At 40.3% G+C, this 26227-nt stretch overlaps 1 protein-coding gene across 1 annotated transcript in view; it reads right to left on the bottom strand.

Moving 5' to 3' along the window:
• Positions 1-793: 793 nt before the first annotated feature.
• The window catches only part of PLEKHH2 (pleckstrin homology, MyTH4 and FERM domain containing H2), a 114478-nt gene continuing 89044 nt past the window's right edge, over positions 794-26227 (bottom strand). Inside the window, exons 24-30 of the mRNA XM_049650217.1 lie at positions 24547-24644; positions 16308-16449; positions 11171-11316; positions 9991-10120; positions 5960-6046; positions 3857-3994; positions 794-2894 (exon numbers count right to left, since the gene is read on the bottom strand). Coding sequence (XP_049506174.1) covers positions 2709-2894; positions 3857-3994; positions 5960-6046; positions 9991-10120; positions 11171-11316; positions 16308-16449; positions 24547-24644 — 927 coding nt within the window. The 3' untranslated portion in view covers positions 794-2708. The remainder of the gene's footprint in view (positions 2895-3856; positions 3995-5959; positions 6047-9990; positions 10121-11170; positions 11317-16307; positions 16450-24546; positions 24645-26227) is intronic.

The following is a 26227-nucleotide window of genomic DNA, read 5'->3' as shown; positions in this document are numbered from 1 at the left end:
CAGAGAAGCTTCTCCACGCTGTTATTCCTGCTTCTCACTTCCCTTCCCTCAGTCCCCACATCTCTAGAGCCTTTGATCCCCAAGAATCAGGCCAGAGATTCCGCACTGGGGAAGTCCAAATTCCATGGCAGCTACGGGGTAGGTGGACAGGTGAAATATGTTCTTGGCAACCCAGGAACACTTAAAGTCCTTGTCTAGAGAAATAGGATTATCCATGTGGCTAATTCTTCAGGATTATACTACAGTACAATTATGGTTTAAGTGTATTGTTCTAGGATCCTGGCCACCATGTATTTTTTCCTTTGGAAAAAATTTTCAGATAGTCAACTTATAAACACATTTTCAGAAGAAAGACTCTTTATAAGTTGTGACTAACTTTTCCTGTAAACTGAAAGTTAAATTCATTTCCAAGCTATGACACTATTTGACTTTAAGGACACACACACATAAAAACAAACAAACAAACAAACCCAGAACATTTACAATAAATGTTTAAAACACAGCCCATCAATTAGCTTGAAATAAGCTACTTATGGAGCTTATTATGAAATCACAGGAGAACCCCACGATTTATACATATTGTATATGTGTCAATATGCATACATACATCTTAAAGTTACAATTTGCCAAAACAGCTTCCTTTTATATGGATAAAACAAAGCAACACTGAAGACAAAGCATGAATGCAAGAGAAGGAGGTAATAACTACCATTTTCACTAGTAGTACACCTCAGCTTTGACAATGAAAACATTAGGTATTTCTCGAAGAGTATTCAAAAGATAATGCTCAAAATGGGTTTTGTAAATCATTTATTATGATTGAAAGGGAAGAAAATGATAGGAGACAAATATGACAATTAAACATGTAACGTTATTCTCTTGTAACCAATCATAATAACATACTTTGGATTTTTTAAATGGCTATATAAGTAATTTCCCAGAAAATAAAATTTTCACATCATCAGTTACAGAAAATTGATTTCTTTCCATCAAAATATTTTATCTCTGTTCTATCAAAAATAAATACCACCATTTAAGCTAAGCCTTCACTACTTGTTCAAATGAGAACATTTGGAGTGGGGTGTGCTTACCCGATGGTGAAGTAGCTATTGCCTGGGAATAAAGTCCTCACACAGATGTAAGCTCTGCCAAGCCTCTGGCTTACCAACTAGTGATTACTGAACAGTTTCCTGGGAACTAAGAAACTCTATTGGATGCCAGCCAAAAGACTCCTGAGAATCATCGCAAATTGGTAACTCGTTTATTCTCAAAAATCAACTTGCTTATGCAGAGAGTGGCTGTGGCTCAAAAGATTTGGGGAAATAGTAAATGGGAATCTATTTCCATGGGGTTTTTTGACCTTCTTTTTGTCATTCCCAATAAAGCAAAAATCTTAGCTGAGCAGTGTATTTCTTGGCTCTGCCCTTTCGAAGGACGCTAATACGAGATGGAATATTTTTAAAAGTCTTAGTGTGACAACAGTATATTGCCATAGGGAGAAAGCAGCAACGAGAAAACTATGAAGGCTCTGCCAACAAATTAAACCAGCAGCTAACATTTTTTTTTTCAAATTGGTTAAAAAAAAACAAATATCACACACAAAGTGATAAATACATGTCCAAAAAATAAATACAAATATTCTCCACATAAATAAAATTAAGTATACTCATGATTACTATTGCAATTAAACAGTTTTATAATATAATTTTCATGTCTTATCACAGTTTCATTTTTATCATGAATACTACTTTGTTTTGGCACATACTGGAACGAACTGACCACTCATGTATTCCAGCAAAGTAACACATTTCTAGACTCTCTCAACTAAAAGTTTACCTCCTTTGACAGAAGAATTCTTTCTCTTTTCTTTTAAAATATACTTTGGGGACATTTATACTCAAACCATAATTAAAAATGACCATACGAGGGCAAAGTTTTAAGCGTCTGTTTGTTTTCAAAGATGTTATTTAACAAAATGAGGTCAAGATGACCCAGCACCAAATGCAAGGAAATGTGGGCAATATTCCAGTGAACTCGGGCCATCTGGTAACAGCCAAGGAATGTGAGGAGTCACTGTCTCGTTTTAAACTTTACACTCCAGTGATCCGAAAAGGTGACAGGCTGCACTTTCTAATAGCACACAGGAGGCTCTGGTTACCTAACTCTTGTTTTCTCGCGGGGATTCCTTGTGCCACAAGCACTGTGCCGGCTCTAAAACTGTGCCACTAAACAGCACCCTGCAGCTGTTGCTGACACTGTACACGTCCTTCCGAACACCATATCATTCATTAAAAGCACACTTAATCACAGCACTTAATTTTTTGGCAGTGAGCGCTTCCAAATAGTTAACTGGTTTGCCAAATGGGAGTTTGGTAGCTTCCTTTGCCAGAATATTTTTTTCAAGAGACAAAACCATGCCACACTGCATGATGTGTCTGATGGCAAGGGACAAAGGAGGTGGAAAAAATGATGAATTCTAACCCATTTAATCTATGAGCATATCAGCATGTGGGCAAATTTTGTGCTTATGGTTCATTAGTCGTGTTCATTTGAATATTTAAGGATCAAATGAAAGAGAGAAACACCCACGTTTTTGAAGTTTGGAAAACCAGTGTGGGCGCAACACTGCCCGTGTGTCAACGCACTTATCTGCAGCTGATGCAGCCATTGGCTGGAGGACGGGAGTGAGGGTTCAGGCTCCCGAGCTTTCAGAGCAGAGTGGGGCCTTTGGTCGGTCTGCTGCTTGACAGCAGGGGCTGGCCTCCCGCTGCCCTGGCTTCCGGCCCCTGGGTCTGGGCTGAGAGCAGAGCCGGAGCAGAGAGGTGGTGAAAGGCTGCCTTTTGCTGATGGAAGTTGTTTATGTAACTGGCGATCAAAAGAGTGATTTCAAGAATCTAAAGCAAGAAAAGTAGACTCGTTAATGCTCCGGAGAAGTTCTCATCACTTTCAAAAGAGGAAAGGGCTGGCGGTCTCCATGTGCAAGTGCCCAGGCTAGCAGAATCCCCTCCTCTCCAGATCTGTGAAGTACTTACATGTTCAGCACCATCAAGGCACTGACATTTTCTCCTGCTGCTGAAACCGGTGGAAGAGTGGATCTTAACAATCAAATGTAGCGGCAATGTTTTGTGACGGTAAAAAATGTGACAGTAGCACAGGCTGCCAGTTATGTGTGTGTATGTGAATTAAGAACCTCAGTGCATAATATCAACTTTTTATTGAGACTAGATGAAGTCCTGAGTATTTCTCAATCTTCTGCACTTACTGGCCTTTGCTTCAGTGTCTGCTATTGAAAAAAAGGTGTCAGATTCTAAAAAAGGAGTCTCTTTTGGTTGATAATTTTAAGACAATTTTAAAGTTTTAGGGAACTCGATGCTTCATTCTTTTTACCAAAACTGGAATTACATACTAAAATGTAGCCCTTGTGTTTATTGTTTTTACTTATCGACGTTAAAACTACAAAGGACAAGTAAAGTCTTAATTATAAAACCTCGCTCTTCCCACTAATGAGTCCGTAACTTGAATTACCCCAAGTAAATAAGATAATGTGTAAAAGGTACCTGACAACAACTTACATCAAGACCACTTATTTTGAACCTTCTGTATACCAGGTATTGGGCTAAGGCATTTTAACAATTCCAACATTTAATTCTTAAGCCAAAAAAAGTAGGTAGCCTCCTATAATTTTTTAGAGGAGGAAACCAAAGCTTAGCAAGATGAGGTAAGCCAGAATTTAGACCTAGGATTGTCTGATTGTAAGTAAGTCTGTTTTCCCATCTGCAACCTACTTTTTGCACAATAAATGTGTTAGCATGAAAAAACTAGTACAAAAAAAGCTGGTAGAAAGGCTTCTACTCACCTTGGGTTTTGCCATGGCAAAAAGTAATTTCTCTGTTGGTTTGTCCTTTGAATGTGTATTGTTAATGACTATCATAAAATCATCTTGATGACCTCCAAAGGTCATTAGACTCTTGTACACATAGCTGATTATTAACCTCTTCAAAGAGAAGAAAAAGTTAATACCTTATATACTCTTTACTTTCAAAGAAAGATGAGAAATGATTAATAGCATATATTTCCATTAAAATGCTGATATCAATGAAACTAACTTAACATTATATGTTAATTATACTTCCCTAAAAAAGAAAAATGCTGGTATTAATTACATATAATACAAAAAATTATTTTCTAAAAGAAAATCTGTTATGATTTAAAATAGTAATATACTAATTTTATGGAGGCATCATTTACGTTTATAATTAAAATATAGTTTGATTCTGAAGCTAATAACTCACTGCAGACAAAACAGAAAATACAAAAAGAAAATCAAAAGCACCTATATTCCAGCATCCAGTAGAAGAACACGGTTAATACCTTTGTAAATGTCCTTCAAGATCTCTCTCTATACATATTAGGTTGAACCATGTGAAACGGATACTTTTTTTTTTTGAAACTGATACTTTCTAAGGTAAAAAATGGTCGGTCAAATATCGGCAAAACTATATGGTTCACCCTGATATATAGATTTTGATATATATAAACAGAAATAGTATGGTGCATATTGTTCAGGATTCTGCTTCTTTTTAAATTTAACAAATTATAAATATCTTCCCATGACAACAAATATACTTGTATAACATTATTTGAAATGATTTGATAGAGGGGCGCCTGGGTGGCTCGGTCGGTTAAGCGTCCGACTTCAGCTCAGGTCACGATCTTGTGGTCCGTGAGTTCGAGCCTCGCGTCGGGCTCCGTGCTGACAGCTCAGAGCCTGGAGCCTGTTTCGGATTCTGTGTCTCCCTCTCTCTCTGCCCCTCCCCTGTTCATGCTCTGTCTCTCTCTGTCTCAAAAATAAATAAACGTTAAAAAAAAAAATTAAAAAAAAAAAAAAGAAATGATTTGATAGATAATCCTTTATTTAACCAATCTCTTATTGCAGGAAATTTAAATCATTTTTTATTTGTTACTACCTTGGACAATACTTCAATGCATATATTCTGACATGTTTAATAATACACATATCTAATTATTTCTTTAGTTGTAAATCTCAATTAGAGGAATTGCTACTTCAAAAAAGTAAGAACAATTTTGAGAATATTTCCAAATTCTCCTCGGGAAAAGTTACATCCAGTTATATTCCCAGCACTGTAGTCTTGCTAACACTAGATATCACCATTCTTTTATTTATTTTTTATTTTTTTGAAGAAAGAGAGAGAGCAGGGGAGGGGCAGAAAGAGAGGAGGAGGAGGAGGAGGAGGAGGAGGAGGAGGAGGAGGAGAGAGAATCCCAAGCAGGCTCCATGCTGTCAGTGCAGAGCCCAACCCCAGGCTCGATCTCATGAACCATGAGATCATGACCTGAGGCGAAACCAAGAGTTGGGCACTTAACCGACTGAGCCACCCAGGTGCCCCTACATTGATGTTATCTTAAAGATTCTCATTTACACAGGAAGCAATCTTCCTAACACTATAAATGAATAGTTGTTTTATGAATACAACCATGGTTGCAATTTAGTCATGGTATTTAGTATTTTCCTCATATGCAATTCAAAACCCGTCCAATCTTGTTTTAAAAGATTAAATAACAATCACAGTTGTATTTGTAAAAATGACTATTCATGATAGTATTAGGAAGAATGTTATGGGGGCACTTGGGTGGCTCAGTTGTTTAAGCATCAGACTGTGGCTCAGGTATTGATCTAACAGTTTGTGGGTTTGAGCCCTGTGCTGACACCTCACAGCCTGGCGCCTGCTCTGGATTCTGTGTCTCCCTCTCTCTGCCCCTACCCCCATTCATACTTTGTCCCTCTCTGTCTCTGAAAAAAATAAACGTATAAAAAATTTTTTTTAGAAAGGAAGGATGTTATCTGTGTATAAGAAAAAGCATATGAAGAGATCATTACCTTCTGTGTATGTACATTGAGCAATGCAAACATTTGACTCAACATGCAACTTAATCTTACCATGGAATTGTATTCTAAGACGCTTAAGCCATCCTCGTGGATAGCCAGCCACATGACAGTACTTCCAAGTGGTGATGGAGTTATGGGCTGTGAAGAGATGAAAACATAATAAACGCTAACCAAATCACAGAAATAGTTTTTAGTCACAATGCAGTGCAACATTTGCAACAACAACAACAACAGCAACTTATTTTTATTAAAAATATCTCCTGAAGGAGAAAAAAGAGAACACGAAACCTACAGGGGGAAAAAATCTCTCCTGGGGCAGAGGCGGTGGCATGTAATGGAAAGAGCAGTGAATCTGACAGCAGTGAATCTGACAGCAGGGGACCTGGGTCTGCGTTCTCAATCTGCCATTTATTAGCTGTACAATTGGACACACTACTGAATCTCTGAGGCTCAATTTCCTCATCTTTAACATGGAACAACAGTGTTTACATCTTATTTTTCTTCTGTGTTAAGAGACTAAGAGTTAATAAGCTTGTAGGGTTTCTATTAGGACCAAAATCCTAATGAAACAAAATACATGTGTGTTTCTAAGGTGTGTAAATACATACTTTTTCTGAAAGTTTATTAAATCTGACACTCAAATCACTCATAATGATAGAATAAAAAGAAAAGATGAAACTGTGTGATGAATGGTAATGAGAAATACCAAATTTTCCACTAAATTCCTTATTGTAAAAAACAATGAAATTATATTAATAAAAAGAATCTCTCACCACTAAACCCCAATTAAAACCCATGAATGTTTTTGAGCATTCCACAATGATTGCTCAACAATAAGTGAATTTAACAATGACTAAAATTCTAACAAAAACTTAACTACTTCTCCTAAACCTTATGAAAATATGCTGAGGCCATAGATAAGCAACTGGGATGAATCTGTAGTATTTATACATATACTATATTTGTATAAGGTAAAAGTTATCAGAATCTCATGTATAAAAACCCCTGGGTTGCTATCTACTGAGAGTCTGTTTGCTAAGGATAGGCAAGCATTAAAAGGATACTGGGGTGCCTGGGGGGCTCAGTCAGTGAAGTGTCCAACTCTTGATTTCAGCTCAGGTCATGATCCCAGGGATTGAGCCCTGCATCCGGCTCCAGGCTGTGTGAGCTTGCTTGGCATTCTCTCTCTTTCCCTCTGCCCCTCCCCGTGCTCATGTTCTCTCTCTCTCTCTTTTTAAACAATTTAAAAATATATATGTATGTGTGTATATATATATACACACACAAACACACACACACACACACATATATATATATATACATATACATATATATATGTATATATATATATAAAAGATGCCATTTAACCTAAGCCATTGAACCCCCCAGTCCTTTGACAAACAAAATGTTGTTTTTATTGTCCTTTGGTCAAACAAAATATGGCATATACATGCAATGGAATATTATTCAGCTTTTAAAAAGAAGCAAATTTGGACACACGTTACAACACTGGATGAACCTTGAAGACATTCTGCATAGAAAAATAAGCCAATCACGAGGATGTAGAGAAAGAGGAACCCTTCTGCCCTGTTGGGGGGAATGTAAACTGGTGCAGCCACTCTGGAAGACAGTGTGGAGGTTCCTCAAAAAGTTAAAAATAGAACTACACTACAACCCAGCAACTGCACTAGTAGGTATTTATCCAAAGGATACAAAAATGCTGATTTGGAGGGACACTCGCACCCCAATGTTTATAGCAGCACTGTTGACAATAGCCAAATTATGGAAAGAGCCCAAATGTCCATCGACTGATGAATGGATAAAGAAGATGTGGTATGCATATAAAATGGAATACTACTCAGCGATTAAAAAGAATGAAATCTTGCCATTTGCAACAACATGGATGGAACTAGAGGGTATTATGCTAAGCGAAATCAGTCGGTCAGAGAAAGACAAATATCATATGATTTCACTCATATGTGGAATTTAAGATGAAAACAGATGAACATAGGGAAGGGAAGCAAAAATAATATAAAAAACAGAGAGGGAGACAAACCGTAAGATACTCTTAAATACAGAGAACAAACTGAGGGTTTCTGGAGGGGTTGTGGGTGGGGGGATGGGCTAAATCAGCAAGGGGCATTAGGGAGGGCACTTGTTGGGATGAGCACTGAGTATCATATGTAAGTGATGAATCACTAAATTCTATTCCTGAAATTATTATTCACTATATGTTAACTAACTTGGATTTAAATCAAAAAATAATAATAATTTAAAAAAAGAAAAAAAGAAAGAGAAGCCAATCACAAAAGGACAAATATTGTATGATTCCTCTTACATGAGGTTTCTAGAGCAGTCAAATACACAGAACAGGAAGCAGAACGGCGGATATCAGGGCCCCGGGAGAAGGGAGAATAAGGAGTATGGAAGTTTAATCTGGGAAGATGAAAAAGTTGTGGAGATGGATGTGGTGAGGGGAGCATGATAATGTGAATGTGCTTAATGCCACAGAAACGTACACTTAAAAACAGCTAAAATAGGGAAAAGAGTTAAAACGGTGTAATTGATAGTATATATACTTACAGCCCCCGATGGATGCTATTAAGCAAAGGAGGTGTCTGCATAGAATAAAGAAAGAAGAGTAAAGAAAAGATGCCAGTCATGCAACAAGCAAATGCTACATCATTATTTAATAATATTTCTGTGCTAAAGAAGCACAGAGCATATAATCAAAGAAGAATATTCAGTATTCCTTCCAATGCTCAAATCAGAGTTAAAATTCAGTGTAAAATGCTACTCTACAGTTCAAATCTAGTCCTTACATTTGTAAAAAACATGTTCAACTCCTTGCAAATATATTCATTTCACAGATGTTTAAGCATAATGACAGCACCCACTTACTCATTAGTATACAGCTTTCAGTACCAGGAGCAGTATCATTTCTTACCTCCCAATGATACTGTCACTCATGGAATTAGAATGAGAAGATACCCTAGATTTTACTTTTCTAGTCTGAGTTGTCACTTACAGATGATAAAAATGAGGTTCAGAGAGGCTAACTGACTTGCCCAAAGTGGCACAGCTATTCAGCAAAAATGTATTACGTGGTATTTATATGCAAAGAATAACGGTGTGCACAAGATGAGGATTTCAGGATCAGTGAGTCTACACCCTCAAGATGCCTACAACTTATTAATGAGGACAGACCAAACACATACACACATATACCACAAAACAAGGAGTATTTTAGGAGCCCGAGAGACTATAAAGTGACATGGTTCCACAGAAAGAAGAGTTCAAAAAGTACAGTTCTTCTCTTGGGGATTGGGCTGGCCACCTGCTGGCAGGACTCACCTCTCCTTCCTCAGTATTCCCACAGTGCCCTGTCCCTGTCACTCTTAACCATGTTCACTCTACAATGCTTGTTTGCGGGCCTGTTGCAACACTGGATTGTGGGGTCCCGGAAGTTTGGGTACAACCCATCTGAAACCATGGGCTTATGTATCTCTAGATACATAATGTTTGGCAAACAGAAGCCACTAGACATTAAATAAACAAGTAAACGAGTGAGAGAGTAAAGATAAATGGGTGAGAGGATGCATGGATGCGGACAAGAAAGTGGAGTTCAGCTGCTGCCTTCAGTCTAGTGATGAGCCCGCAGAATGCAGGTGACTTAAGGTTGGCGGCAAGAGGGAGAAGCTGGTGACACTCCTGCCCTTTCCTTAGTGTCCCTTCATGGTTTTCTTTTCTTTTCTTTTTACATTTATTTTAGAGAGGGAGGGTGTGAGCGGGGGAGAGGGGCAGAGGGAGAGAGACAGAAAATCTTAACCAGGCTCCACGCTCAACTTGGAGCCCAATGCAGGGCTTGATCCCACAACCCTGAGATCATGACCTGAGCTGAAATCAAGAGTCAGATGCTCAACAGACCGAGCAGCCCAGGCATCCCACCTTATTTTCTTTTTAAAAGCCGGACATACTAAACTTGGGGTCACCGTGGTCACTGTTTTACTTCAGTGAACTGCACAGGGGCAACTATACAGGTGAACGTTTCTATTCCGCATCTCCCTCCCATCCTTTCTTACTTTTGCAAGAAATAACTTGGCACCAAAGAATGGCCACTTCCTGGCTACTGTCAAATAAATGCGCACACAATCAGCAGCACTGTGTCCCCGGAGGGCCATCCATCTGGTTGACAGTCGCTGGCAGAGCTGCCTAAGAAAAGAACAGAAACGAAAACGCAAAAGCAAAAACATAAACTGTGTATCCTCCTCCCAAGGCAAAGCTCTCCTTGAGCCAATCCTAGGACAATTGGGGTACTGAGGTGTCACCCAGGAGGAGCTGTGATCTGGTGACTCCCATCTCACCACTGTCCACCCCTCGTCCTTTTGGCACATTCCTCTCACTAAATTCTCATACTATTAGTGCTTTCAGCATGACCCAAGTTCCCCATCTCCCACCCCCATTGGGCAAAGTTAAAAAAAGTCTGATAAGCTAACATCAAACCTTAGTGTAAATTAGTTTAAAAAGGCAATTTCTCATTGGGATGGCTTTCATTTTTAAAGAGAAGTACAAGACATTGAAACCAAAGAATGAATCCCTAATGGGGGAATTTTAGGTACCACCACCCCTGGCTTAGAGAGATGTCAGCTGCAGGGGAGATGCCTTAAATAAAATCAAAATGGCAACTGCTTACTTCTACAGAGACAAGAGCCTGATCTTAAATGTTTCTATTTTGGAAAACTCATTGAATTGGATTTGCCTCTATTTTTAAATTGAATTACCCTTTCTTCATATAGTCTCTAAAACCAAAATTCCAAATTAGTTGAATTCAATCAAAAATTTATAGTAAAAAAATCTTGTGTAGGCAGACAGTTTGTTTTTATTCTAATCTGTTTATAATAGAATACCCCAAGAGATACAACTTGTTGGTAAACACTTCATAACACTAGACACGGTACTGGCCATTTTTTTTTTCTTTTTATTAGTAGGGTTAATTTGGACAAGAATGAATAAGATCAAATGAAAAGTAGATCTTCTAACTTAAGGTAAACATCTTTTCTTTAAAACTTTAAATACGGATTCTCAAGTTTCTAGGCCCATCTTAAATGAGAAGATCGATAACCTCTTGGTAGTCAACAGTATTAAAAAAATCTTAAGAAAATGATCACGTATAATGATTTTCATCTTTAAAATTTGAACAGAAAAATATCACCAAGAGACCAGTGTGACTCTACCCTTAAAGAGTCACAAGTACTTCCTTACCTTAACTGTTCTTCAGAGGAGTCATCTCTATACCTTTTAGGATAAAATTTTTCTATGACTTGTTTTAGAGTTTGATTTGCTTTGCACTGATTAGGAACATGCCCTGCTGGAGTTGAAAAGGGTCTTTCAAAATCTCCAATCTCCACCTAATTGCAAATCCAAAAAGAAAATAAAGGGTATTGAAGAGTTTTTTTTTAAATTAGTTTCATTGTTTCTGAACATTCTTTATAATATATAAATCTATTTGTCATGATTGTGTGATTATGGAATTTATAACCATACATAAGTATTAATAAAATCTAAATTCCATTTGAATTCTAATTTAGAAAAAAATCTGTAATTCAAACATTTCAATTCCATTTCTATATCAACCACTCTTGGTTAATGTTGCCATCTAGTAGTATTTGCTAAGGGCCACTAATACTATTAGCTATAAGAGCATAGGATAATTTTTTGTTTTTAGGGTATTATTTTAGTTGCTAATAATAAAGCAAAATGGGAGCTAATAATAAAAGACAAAAGAGTTATAAAGCTACGAGAAATCTCAGAAAAGTATTATTTATACTTAAGGGTCTCCACTGAATATGATGGGAGTAAGAATGACATTCTCATTACTGTCTTCCTAGATTTTCTGCATAAATGGTTCTGTATCCATCCACTTGCCCTATTATTCTGGGAATAGAGTCCTGTATTTCCCTTTCATCTTGAATGAAAGAATGTTCAATCCTTATCTCTATGAACAGGCTACACAGATGCCATTCTCTACCCACCCACCCATCTCTCTAACCACTCATCCACCCATTCATTCGTCCAAACCTATATGGAGTCTCCATTATACATCAGGCATATATTAAGTGAAGTGAGGAAAAAAAAAAAAAAAACAGCTGAGCACAGTTCCTACCCTCAAAGAGTTTATTGTCTAACAGAGGAGGCTGAAGTATAAACAAGTTGAGTATAAACAAGTTGTTTATACTTGTAATGACCCGTGTCAAGTGCCTTATAGAGGGTACCAAAGAGGGTTCAAGGTGGGAAACGGAGTGGGGACATTCAGATGAATGTACTACTGATCATTCACATCCTTACCTACAACACTCCCCAATAAACAGATGGAGGGTTCCATCCAGACTAGCCTGGGTCTCCATCTCAAGGGGATGTTCTGCCTCCAGGTAAGCTGTTAGCACAACCAGCCTCTGAGATTCTGACCCCTGTGGCTTCTATTTTCTAGCTCTTAGTCTGATCCATTGCCATCTAAATTCCTTAGCTGAACCTTACACTTACAGTGCATTCTACCTTTCCAGGTTCTCTGACCAGTTTCTTAGTTGTTGGTTTCTTGGCTTGGCCCTGCTATTCAACTCTCATCCTCATTTCCTACCTCCTTCCCTAATTTCCCCACACTAAACACAGGCTGTCCATCTGTTCTTCAAACATACTGAAATCCTTCCCCCAGAGCAAGCTTTTTATTGTCCCCACCTATCACCAGACCATACTCAGCACAGCTATCTGTGAAACCTAAGAGCAAGCTTTATCCCCCAAGGAGATGGCAGTTGGACAACCAACAGTCACAAAAATAGGCCATTCAAGGCAACCTTTTCTCTTAGGGAACCCTACAGTGGAATCTCCAAGGTCAGTGTCAGAAGGAGCACATAAATGTTTGCAGGCTAACTGAAAATCAACTCAGAGAGTTCCCAATATGACTCACATCAACACGATGCCCTACCAGACACTATGCACAATAATTAACGATCAGCTCCAAGAATTTCCTAAGAAAGAGAGTATCAACAATGGCCTAGAGATAGTCAAAACTTCAACAGAAAGAACTTTTCTTCTACAGATCTCAGATTAGTATATTTAATTTGTCTTCACAAAGACTACTCTGAGGAAAAGAGTTCGGAGATATTTAATTTTCCTTTCATAGATGGAGAAATTATACTTTTCAGTCAGTAACATGTTCAGAATTTTCTAGGTGTACGCATAGTCTTACCTCCCTACTCTTTCCTCAAATTCATCTAAAACATGTTAGAAGTGTATCTCTCTCAAAGACATTATAATTTTTCTCAGAAAAACTTTCTGATAAAATTAAAAATTGAAAGAGGAAGACTAACTTAAATTTTAGTGAAAATGAGAGTGATTTTAAAGAGATGCCTTTAGAGGACTAGAACCTAGAATGGCAAGGGTTAGGAAATCATACCTAATCGCATCACCAAGAAAGTTTGTGACCTATTTGTGTTTTCCTTAGCTTTTCATTGCTTGCAAAATGAGAACCCTCAGTGCAGCAGGGATGCTTTAAAGTTTGGAGGACCATAAAATTGTTATAAAAAGTAAACTCAATTATTAACTATTCATTCATCCGATGGAGAATGGACTATGTGTAAGGCACTGTGCTAGGTACAAAGATGAATAGGGACAGCCCTTTCCCTCGGGGAGGCTACAGCCAGTGGTGCGAAGCAGAAACAAATGAATAATAATAAACCTTTGAGGTAAAGGCAGTACCGTGCAGGACATGACAAAAACCCCAAGAGGGACACTTAACCCATGCAGGCAGAATTCAGGAAGGCTTCCTGGAATAAGTGACACCTCAGATGAAAATTGAAGGATAAATTGAGGAGCACCTGGGTGGCTCAGTCAGTTAAGCATCCGACTCTTGGTTTCGCTCGGGTCATAATCTCGCAGTTATGGGTTCGAGCCCCACGTCAGGCTCTGTGCTGACAGCAAGGAGCCTCCTTGGGATTCTCTCCCTCTGCCCCTCCACCAATTGCTCTCTCTCAAAATCAATCAATCAATCAATCAATCAATAAACAAATTTTTTAAAAAAGGATACATTGAAAGTAACAGGTGAAGGAATGGGGGTTGAGATGTTCCAGGCTGAGCGGACAAATAAGTACACAGAAGAGGTAAGAAAAAGTGAGCCATATGCAAGTCAGGTAATTGTGCAGGGAACCAAAGTTTCCATTTTGCTGGAGCATAAAGTTCAAAGCAGGGAATATTAACAGATGACGCTGGAGAGGCAGGCAGAGTGCAGCTCACAAATGCCCTGTGTAAATAAGGGAACAACAGCGAGATCCACCTGTCCGCTAGATCTCCACCCCAATTCCAGAGCTTCCAAACAAAGCACCACGGCTCAGCCTCCCAGCCGGGTCTTAAGAAAATGGCGGCCCCCACTTCCTGTCCCTCTTTCCGGACGTTGCTCTTGCCACCCAACCGCCATTCTGTGCGGAAGCACACGCAGCCACATGAAGAAGCCACGGGTAGGTGTTCCCACTGATGGCCCCAGCTCAAGTCCCAACTAACAGCCAGCGCCAGACGCCAGATATGTGAGTGAACTCTGCAGCGGCAGAGTCACAGCCAGCCTTCGAGCAAGGCCAGCTGCTGCCATATGCAGCAGAGACCAGCTGTCCTTACTCATCCCTGCCCAAACTATTATGTTAAGTGGCTGAGTCCTGCTGTCCTTACTCATCCCTGCCCAAACTATTATGTTAAGTGGCTGAGTCCTGCAGTCATTTCTTTATGTAGCAATAGCTAACTAGAACAATCTCTCTAGCATCTGGGTGGAGCACAGATTTGTAGGGGATCAGACCAGAGAAAGGCTCATGAGCTAGAAGCCTGCTGGAGAGCAGGCTGGACGCGATGGTGGTCCGACACCCAGCAATGGTGACCAAAATGCAGACGAGTGAAGAGGAGAATGTATCTTAGAGTTACAATGGGCAGGATGTGGTGACTGGTGGGACCGAGTGAAAAGAGGGCAGTCGGTGATGATTCCTGGACTCGAAGCTTGCATGAGGAGACAGCAGCACAGTGAAGATACAGAAGGTGAAGGAAAAGGAGAGAAGACAGTTTGGTTCCTGCTGGGCCGAATTTAAGGAGTGCATGAGAGAAGCGAACTGGAGAGAGATTTGGGAACCCCCGGCACAGGTGGTAAATAAAGAGATGTCCTGGGACAGTGTGCACTGTGCAAGGACCACAGACTTCGGGAGATCTAAGCCTTTGTCCCAATGACGTATCACAGAGCTGCCTTAACATTGTTCCTTAATTAAGCTGTGCACAGACTCATTTGTGGTGGAGACTGTGAGCTGCCTCTTACGACTCTTCTCTCCTTTCCGAGTAATAAAAACCTTGGACTTACTTAGGAGCTGTGCTCCTTGCCAGCCAGCTAAGACCATATTTACTAGTCTCCCTTGTAGGCTGGCAAGGCCATACGACCAAGTTCTGACCAGGGAGACATAAATGGAAGTGTTCTCTGGGTAACTTCTGGAAAGTTTCTCAAAGGAGGAAAGGCATGCCCTGCTTCAGCCCTTCCTCCATCCTGATGCCTGGGACACTGATGTAATAGCTGGAGCTCTGGTAGATCTCCAGGACCATGAAAAGGACATGTTAGGGAAAGAAGAATGGAGAGCAAGATAAAGCCCATGCCTCTGGCGACTCTGCAGAGGTGCCAGATTGCCTGTCTCTCTACGTGAGAGACAAATACCTTTCTATTTGGATTAAGTCACTATTGATTTCTGTGTGTGTTTATAAACGTCTGAACTTAATCCTATTGGTACAATAGGTAAATAAAAGAAAGTGCTCTAGTCTTTTAAAAGACCCATTCCTTTTTTTTTTTTTTTTAATATTTATTTAGTTTGGGGAGGGCGCAAGCAGGGGAGGTGCAGAGAGAGCGGGACAGAGGATCGAAGCGGGCTCTGCACTGACAGGCTGACAGCAGCGAGCCTGATGCAGGGCTCGAACTCACGAACCACGAGATCGTGACCTGAGCCGAAGTCGGACGCTCAACCGATTGAGCCACCCAGGTGCCCCGAAGAGACCCATTCCTATTAGATTACTGAATGATTTCAGCACGGCATCTTCAGCCCTGCAGCTCTACACTGAAATTCCTTTACTAAATGCAGAGCCTAGTGGGATACTGTTAAGATAACTAAGAAACCAGGTTCCACGAGGAATACTGTCTCAGTCAACATCACCGCCGTGGTTGTCAGCAATTCAGAGTCAAACTGTAATTATATGCCTGTAAGTTTTAAGGTGTTAATCACAGCAACGTGAATTTAAAGAATTACAAGGTATATTGTTTTGCTATACTTCAATCAATGTAGAAATTAGGATCTTACCTTTAACAAAATATTACTTTATATAACATGGAAGTTACCTGAGCTAAAAGAGCTGCCATTTCTAATGCCAGGTCCTTGTTCAGAGGAAAAAGTCCGTTTATTATTTGATCATTTGTCTGATACATTAACAGCAACTTTTCTCTATCAGTCTCTCCGCGAGCTTGCATTGAGAAATACAGTCTTAAAAGAAGAGGAAATCTTTCGTTACATGGTATTCTTACAAAGAAAGAAAGGAAAGACAAATCCAGGGGACTGATACAGGGTTATTCTAAGGTAGTTCTCTACGTGATACAAACTTAGAGCATGACTCTCAGTCCATCTCTGTTTCTGTTTCATATTAGTATTTCCAGCAAACAGAGGAAAAGCTGCTTTGAGGTTAAGGAATGCTTCTATGCTATTTTTTTATGCCCTAAAATACCCAATCCTTTACTGAGGAAGGACCTAAGGTACTGAACGAAATTAAATATGCCCTTTCTTGTAAGGAATGCTGATGTAACCCTTCAATTCAATGGGCTGTATAAAAGCAATTGTCAAAACACTCATGATCTTTCCTAAATACCTTGGAAATATCACGGAAGAGAGAAATGAAGATCTGAATTCAAACTCAACATCAGGGGCGCCTGGGTGGCTCAGTCAGTTAAGCACCCGACTTCGGCTTAGGTCATGATCTTGCAGTTCATGGGTTTGAGCCCCACATCAGGCTCTGTGCTGACAGCTCAGAGCCTGGAGCCTGCTTCGGATTCTGTGTCTCCCTCTTTCTCTGCCCCTTCCCCCACTCACACACACACACACACACACACACACTCTCTCTCTTTCTCTCAAAAATAAATAAACATTAAAAAAATTTAAAAAATCAACATCAAATTGGGGGTGGCAGTTTTCTCTGGAGGGTCTAAAAGATATTATTTGTACATTTTAACTTTTTTTCCCCCCACATCCAGGTAAGCATCTTTAGGAGCTCAAACATAGTTTACATGTGGTTATTATTACTTGTTGAAATAGGAGATATCTTCTGTTTGCCTAGGAGGACTTCAGCATTTCAGTGATCTTCTTTATTTATTCACTATGCCACTCCACTATTCGGGAGACCTCTGGGGGCTCTGACTTCAGGCTGCAGACCAGGCACAGGGTGCTATAAATGCTGTAGATGTTACGACGATGGGGTGGGTAAGCAATACACTGCTATACTTGAATGTTGGCAGGACAACAGAGTGGCAGGAAAAGAGAGATTTAGATTCAGCATGTGTTAGGAATGTGCCCAATTAGCTCTAAGTGGATTTTCAGCCTTTTCCTCCCCACACCCTTCCAGGAGAGGACACACTGGCATCAGTTACAGTATCTTTCACGCTAATTATCTCTGTTGGCAGGGAATCCCAGGGAAGCATGGTGGGTGGACTCTGAAAAGCTCTTCCCTCCCATGACTTTGATAATTCTTCCCACCCACCACACTTAGGAATCGCCAACCCATGCAATCATTCAGAGTGGTCTCTGGAAAAAACAAATCCTAAGCCCTACTCATCTGTGACTGCATGATGATAAACTGCTAACTCACAGAAGACTATGGCTGGGCAATAGAAACAGAGTCTAAATTCAAAATGCTACTAGGGTGCCTGGGTGGCCCAGTCGGTTAAGTATCTGACTCTTGATCATGGCTCAGTTCATGATCTCACAGTTCATGAGTTCGAGCTCCACATTGGGTTCTGCACTGATGGTGTGGAGCCTGCTTGGGATTCTGTCTCTCCTTCTCTCTGCTCCTCCCCTGCTTGTGCACTCTCTGTCTCTCTCAAAATAAATAAATAAACTTAAAAAAAAAAGAGAGAGAGAATGCTATCAGCAAAGTGATATAAAACAAAGAGAATAAAGTTTAAGAAGAAAGCCCTCTCTTTTCGGCATAGCTTATTTCCTCCACTTGAAGTTAAGAACTATGTCTTACTCTGGTTTAAGTAAGGTTCTTAATAAAAGTTTGAATTGATAATAAAGGTAGAGGGGAAAAAAGGACCAGATATGCAAACAGGTGCGGGCAAGAAGACCTAAAGTGCATTTTCTATTCTTATTGGCATGCTGGAAAGACAGACCTGGGAGGGGAAATGAAGCACTATGATCAAAAAGGGAAAAGCAATCCAGGGCAAGTATATAGGAAGACAATACGTACAATCGTTGACTGAAGCCCCTAAAGAAACAGTTTGCACTCCAACGACTGTACAAGGACTTGGAGAGAATGTGGAAAGGAACCAAAGAGTCACAAAAATGATCAAGAGTCAGAAACTCAAATCCACAGTCTTGGACAGACGAGGTGCCAGGGGAATGTGATGTGAGTGTCCCCAAAATGACCAGCTTCTAGGCACTCCTTAGTCCCAAAGAGGCCTGCAGCAGAGGAAGTGGGCTTCTCTTCTGCAGGCAGGGCCTGGGTTAGACAGCAGGGTATCTGCAAATGTGCACCTCCTCACTTGATACCAGGAAGCGGAATACTGTGGGATGGAAATGTTCAGGACCAGTTCTGACCCCTGGATGCTGCTTCTGAACGTGGTAGGGCTCTAAGCGCTGCTGGGGAACCCTTTGTTTGCCTCCAACTGGCTCCGTATTTCGTTCCTAGGAGCATTTACATCCTACTGTCGTCCTTCTCCTCCCCTTGTTAACTTACTGAAGGGGCAGCTTGCCTTCACCTTCCAGTTACCTTCCCGTCACTCCTCCATCCACCATGGTCTACGGATAACACCACTGAACTGCAGTCGTGACCCCCCCACCCCCCACCCCTTGCCTGCCGCTGCCTCTATGGCTACCATCTCAAGTCACCTGCTCAGAAAGCACCACTCTGCAAAGGCTTCCTCTATGGTCCCACAATGTCTTGTATATACGCATGTTATATTCATGGTAAGAGCCAATATTGGTGGACGTTTACTGTGCGGCTAGATCCAAGTGCTGTACATTTGCCAACATACAGTCCTTCAGACAACCCTAGAAGTAGGCACCATTTCCATTTCACATAGAGGGTATCCGAGGCACAGAGATGGTAAGTGACTTACTCAAGGCCACACAGTGAGTGGGAGAGCCAGGATTCTAACCCAGGCAGTTTCTCTCCAAAGGCCCTATTCTTCACTACTCTGCTCTACTGTTTCTGTTACAGCATTAATGACATTGCTAAGATTTCATGTCTGTTTCTCCCTATAAACTGTAAGCTTCTAAAGGGTAGAAGCTTACACCTCTGAACCCTCTGTTCACCTTTGAACCCCCAGGGCTTCCACAAGGTCTGGCACTGGAACACGCTGAACAGATGTTTCCTGAATGAATGGGTAAATGAGTGGTAGTAAGAATTGCCAATCATGGGAATTATTTGCCAAAACAGCCTGAAAAATCCCCTTCTGTAGTCTTGGGTAGTTTCCTCACCTGTAAGATGGAGATAATAGTGATACTGGTCTCATAGGGGAGTCGTGAGGATTATATGAGAAGATGCGTACAAGGAGCTCAGCACCAGGCCTGGTGTGTGGTAAGTGGTCAGTAAATGTTGGTTATTATTATTATTATTACTACTTGTATCACTAGGGTTCTTGTCTAGAGATCTTCAGAATCACAAAAGTCCCTTCATTCTGGAATTTTTTTGTTTTATTTAAAACATTTTTTTTATCTTTATTTTTGAGAGAGAGACAGACAGAGTGCGAATGGGAGAGGAACAGAGAGAGAGGGAGGCACAGAATCCAAAGCAGGCTCCAGGCTCCGAGCTGTCAGCACAGAGTTTGATGCAGGGCTCGAACCCACAGACCGATGAGCATGACCTGAGCCGAAGTCAGATGCTTAACTGACTGAGCCACCCAGGCGCTCCTGTTTTGCTTTGTTTTGTTTTACGGTACAACAGCCTTTACTGTTTGCAACAGGAAGTGGAAGAGGACAGGACATGGGCACGACAGCTCTGGCACCCGGGGAAGTTTCAAAGACCTACTCTGTCTCTGTCCCCCAAAAAAGCGATTCTGGAAATTTTTTTAGTGTAAACATGGCTGGAAGAAATCAGATAAACTAGATGACCTGCCAAGATGTTTCCTGGCTTAGTAGCCAATGGATACAGGTGCTAAAGCGGCAGAGATGGGAATGTTCACCTATGCTCCAAAAAGTAAGAATTAAAAAGCAGTACTGAAAATAATCTTCTTTTTTTTTTTAATTTTTAATTTATTTTTGAGGGAGCACAAGCGGGAGAGGGGCAGAGAGAGGGGGATAGAGGATCTGAAGCAGGCTCTGCGCTGACAGCAGCGAGCTCGATGTGGGGCTTGAACTCAAGAACCATGAGATCATGACCCGAGCCGAAGTTGGACGTTCAACCAACTGAGCCACCCAGGTGCCCCTGAAAATAATCTTCTTAAAAAATGTTTATTTATTTATTTTGAGAGAGAGAGAGAGAGAGAGAGAGAGCTAGCATGAGTGGGGAAGGGGCAGAGAGAGAGAGGGAAAGAGAGAACCCCAAGCAGGCTCCATGCTGCCAGTGCAGAGCCCGATGTGGGGCTCCATCCCATGAACCATGAGTTCATGACCTGAGCAGAAGTCAAGAGTCGGACGCTTCACCGACTGAGCCACCCAAACGCCCCTGAAAATAATCTTTTATTTCATAAATGGGGGTAGGAAGAGTTGTTTTCTTCAGGGAAGGACCCTTGCCGATTCCAGTTTGTTAAAAACATGTCTTGACTTTTGCAGTTTCAAATACACAGTAAGAAAGCAAATTAAACAAGCAGCTTAAGCATAAATAGAATTTAAATGTTAGTTTCCAAAGGACTGTCTATAAGAATAGGTTCAAATGCTATTAATTAGATCTTTAACCTCTGCATCTAAATAATTAAAATTCCATAACTTACTAAATATAAATACAAATTCCATGATCGAGAGCTGGTGTGTAGTTTCGCTTATTACAGGGCTGCTTGACAGATGAAGCATCGAGTCCTTGGCTGCAGGATAGGTCACAGCCAGTCCCCCTTCTAACTGTGTCACTGGAAATTAGGGCTCATTGTCTAAGCTATTTATACACATATGCAAAGTGCAACCATATTTAAAAGCACAGTACTTTCTCATAGCTGTGGCTAGCCAGCCATTTCAGACCTCTGTTAAAAATTAAACCTTTTGGTTGAGTTGCTTTTTTTTCTGATGTCAAAGATATTGTCATGGGACTTTTTGTTTTTACAAGGCAATCTTTATTATGTATTATTCACAACTCTCTTTGTCCCTTCTAGTGCCATTTGCTAGACTTGGATTATTACTCTTATCTCTGTTTCGAACTACCTTTCTGCATTTCATCCAAATTTAATTTGGGTTCTAACCATAGCTATCACAGACAGAATTAGTATGTATTAAGCATTCACAAGGTACACATTATTAGGAATAGTCTTAGACATGGAAATAATTCCATTTAGTTCCAATAAAACCAAATGAGAATTCCTGAACCTCTCTCCATAAAGATATATGGCAGGTCAAGTCCAGGAGCTGGCTGTCTTCAACAAAAGGTAACATTAAGAGACAGGGCAGCAATGGGGATCTCCAGATCAATGCTTCTCGAAAGTCAGTATGTGTAAGAATCACCTGGAGAATTGCTAAAACACAGACTCTTTAATGTCCAGAGATTCTGCTGGACTCAGTAGGTCTGTAATGGTGCCTAATAATTTGCATTTCTTTTTTTTTTTAAGTTTATTTATTTATTTTGAGAGAGAGAGGGAGAGAGAGAGAGAGAGAGAGAGAGAGAGAGAGAGAGAGAATCCCAAGCAGACACCATACCATCAGCAGGGAGCCTGACACGGGGGTCAAACCTACAAACTGTTGAGATCATGACCTGAGCCAAATCAAGAGTCAGACACTTAACCACTGAGCCACCTAGGCGCCTCAATAATTTGCGTTTTTAATGTGTTTCCATGGGATCCTGACGTTGCTGGTCTAGGACTCCAGCAACCATAGGACTAAACCAAAATCATCTGGAAAGTCCAAGTCTTCCAGCCTGCTATCCTTGCTAGTCACCAAAGGACCACAGATAAAGGCTACCATCAGTGGAAATGGGTTCTTCCAGGACAGCCTATTAGATTTCCATTAGCTAAGTAATCCTGCTTATCTCCAGGAAGTAGGATTTTAAAACCTTAGATATCAAAGCTTAACAGTCACCTTCTTGTTACTCAGAACTCTTGCAAATTGCCATAGTTCATGAGCACCTAAACAGAGAAGCTCCAATGGCTCATGACCACCATTTATTCAGATCAAAGGAATCCATTCAAATACTGGGTGGCCTTTAGTGGCTGACTATAGGAGAGAAGTCTACAATAGGAATGCACCACATTTATTTAACCGTTCCCCTAGTAATAAACATGTAAGTCCCTTCCAACACTTATTTTTCACTGTTATAATATCCATGGCAAGGAAGAGACCGGGGTATACGGGGAATACCCTCATTCATGCATATGGATATATCTGTGGGACCAATCATTAGAAAAAGAAATCCTAAATTGGATCAAAGGCTATCACATTCTTTACGTATATAATGTCTTTACTTCTTACATTCCAGTTTTAGGCCTATGACCATCTTTCAAAAGCCTCTGAAAGAAGTAACTACTTCACCAGTAATTCCACCAGTAATTCTTTCATTCTTATATTTTAGATTCCTTATTTTAGAGACTATAAGAGCCAAATAAAATCATCAAAATACCTTTTCATTTTTTTTGTACAGTTAATTGTCACCTGGTCAATGAACACTGTTTACTAAGTACTACCTTCTGCTGACACATGGAAGAAAAGAAGATATTTTTAAAAAAGAAACAAAGAGGGGCGCCTGGGTGGCGCAGTCGGTTAAGCGTCCGACTTCAGCCAGGTCACGATCTCGCGGTCCGTGAGTTCGAGCCCCGCGTCGGGCTCTGGGCTAATGGCTCAGAGCCTGGAGCCTGTTTCCAATTCTGTGTCTCCCTCTCTCTCTCTGCCCCTCCCCCGTTCATGCTCTGTCTCTCTCTGTCCCAAAAATAAATAAAAAACGTTGGAAAAAAAAAAAAATTAAAAAAAAAAAAAAAAGAAACAAAAAAAATTTAGTTTCTGATCATATGCCAAAGTATATTAAAATTGTATCTGTTGGGGGCCCCTGGGTGGCTCAGTCGGTTAAGTGCCCAACTCTTGATCTCAGCTCATCTCAGGTTTGTGAGTTTAAGCCCCACGTCGGGCTCTGTGCTGACAGTGCAGAGCCTACTTGGGATTCTCTCTCCCTCTGTCTCTGCTCCTCCCCTGCTAGCTCTGTCTCAAAACAAATAAATAAACTTACAAAAAAACTGTATCTGTTGGGAAGATACACGCTCCAGGCCCACTGGCTTTTCCCCAGTTCCTGAAACCCTCCAAGCAGCTTTCCTTCTACAGGCTTTGGAACATCCTTTTCTACTCATTTCCATGCTGCCACTTCCAGCCCCCTTCCGACCCTGGCATAAACATCATTTCCTCAAAGAAGTCTCCCGATGCCACCAGTCTAGGTCAGGCCTCTTCCTGTGTGCTCTTACAGGACCACATTCTTTTCTTTCAGAGAACTTAGTGTGTAATTATGTGTTCATTAGAGTTATTGTATGATTAACTAACTATAAATTCAAAAGATCAGGGACTGTGTTTATGTCTGCTTCTGTTACCACTTTATTCAGAGCATCTAGCTGAGTGCCTGGCTTACAGGTGAAGCTCAAAGATTATAGAGAGAAAAAGAGGGAATCTGAAAGAATGAGAATATGAGTATGTGACTTCTTAAAAGATTTGAGTGAACAGAAGCATTTCTTCTTTTAAAAAAATTCTTTTAAGTTTTATTATTTAAATAATCTCTATACCCTACATGAGACCTGAACTCATGACCTTGAGATCAAGACTCACATGCTCTTCTAACTGAGCCAGCCAAGCGTCCCAGAAATATTTCTTCTTACTACAGATCTTCAGTAGGGTATTGAGTATTTAGTCTTTATGAAAAGATTGTGATGTTAAAGAAATTGTTGAAAGTGAAAAAAATTCACCCTTGTACCGACCACCCTAAGAGAGAAGCTATTCTTTCTTATAGTTTTTTTCTAATCTTTGTCCACATGCATATTTTTATAAAATACAGCCATCCATGACATGAAGAGACTAGAGCTAGAAACAAAATCTTATGTGACAGTTTCTTCTTAGAGAAGTAGAGTTTCCTTTTACAGAAAAACGAACACACAAACAAATACTGTAACTTGCAAGGCTATTCAATAGAAAGCCATAGGCGCATGATGTGAGCATAACGGTACACACATACTTTGGTGTTTGGACACAGCATTTACACACCTGTTTTTATAAGTCAGACGAACAGTTCTCGTACCTTCCCATTTCCCAGGCTGCTGTTCTTTGGAAGCCTGTTCCCACTTAGAAATAATGTCACAAATCTAGAAGGGAAGTGGAAATTGGGGATTTATAGTAATTTTTAAATCAGCACTTTTGGAAGACAAGCATGTCTGCAAACTGAAAAATTTCCAATTAATATGATCAAACCAAATGGACTGAAGCCATTTGTTTTAAGCTCCGGTGTACCCTTGGTTTTAGATTTAATTATAAATTGCTCTTTGGTCCACTTATCCTTTTGGACACCCATTAACTCTGGACTGTAGCCATGAATTTCTTAACCAAAAAGGAATCTTAATGAAAGACTACATGAGAAACAAGAAGATTCCAGGAATTACTTCATAATTTAGTCACAGAAGAAGCAACTTTTCCACCTTCTGAGTTTATGAAGACTGGAATAACTGAAGTTATCTCAAAGACACTTGCAATATAGTCTTAAGATTCTTTGATTGGGAAAGAATAAAAATTCTTCAGGAACCAAATAAACGCTTGCTTGTTTTTCAACAGGTCATTTAGAGAATTATAAATAAAAGTTTTCACAACCATGTGATAAGCAGTTATTCAGCAAAGCCCCTAACGTTTACTCAGCTCAAGTCAACCAAAAATGCTAGTTTATCTTCTTGACTAATTATTAACAACAGTGCTCTAGGAATGTGTGTCTCAAAATTTACATTTGAATTTGCTGAACTAAATAGGACATAGCTGGAGCTGAGGAGAAAAAGACATTCACTTATCTAGATTTCTCAATATGTAGCCACATAGGCAGGGGTGTAGGGGTGGGGGGATGGTAGCACACCTACCAACCAACATTCCTAATGAACTAAGTATGAACTTCAACAGTATTCGGTGGAACCCCTTCAAGCCCCAACAGGTTGACCTGCAAGTGAAGCTGGGCTTTGATAGTTTGACGAAAGAACTCACATTTCATGTCCTCTAAACTCATGGCAGCTATTGCTTATGAGTCTATTTCTTCTCCTATTCTGCCCCAATTCTTTCATCTTTGAATCATAGGGACACCTTCGCCCTGTAACAAGGCACTTACTCCCGAGAGCAATCAAGGACCGTATCAAGTAGGGAAAGGGTCCAGACCCAGTTCTAGCTGTGTGATTTGGGGTAAATCATTTTTTGCTCTTGGGGTTCAGCTTCCTTGTTTGCAAAATAAGTGGGCTAATTCCGATCAGGTTCCTTATGGTTCCATATTCTCTATTTCTAACTGTTGCCATTGCTACCTGGAAACTTTGTTAGTGTCATTTTACTATGACCTAGGAAAGAGTTTTTAAGTCTTCCAATTTTCCATCTTCGTTCGTGATTTTCCTTATGTTTGGAATTCCTTCTTTATCTCCACAGGTCCATTTTCTACCCATCCTTCAAAGTCCAGTTCAACTCTTCCTTATTTTCTCGTGCTGAACTTAATCTCTCCATCTGTGGAATATTCACAGCACTCTTAAAACATTTATCACTTTCAATTCTAGTTTAAGGTTATCAGTGTATAAGGCTGCTCCTCCCGAAGCAAATCATAAGTTCACTGTGAACAGGGACTAGCCCAGCTCCTCCAATAGCAGAAAGAAGTATTGTCTTGTGAATGAGTACAATAAAAAGATATTTTATTAGAGCTTCCATACGTCCA

The sequence above is a fragment of the Panthera uncia genome (genome assembly GCF_023721935.1).
Source record: "Panthera uncia isolate 11264 chromosome A3 unlocalized genomic scaffold, Puncia_PCG_1.0 HiC_scaffold_11, whole genome shotgun sequence".
NCBI classification, from domain to species: Eukaryota; Metazoa; Chordata; class Mammalia; order Carnivora; family Felidae; genus Panthera; species Panthera uncia.
The sequence above is the reverse complement of the archived record's forward strand: the minus strand, read 5'-3'. Positions and strand labels throughout refer to the sequence as shown.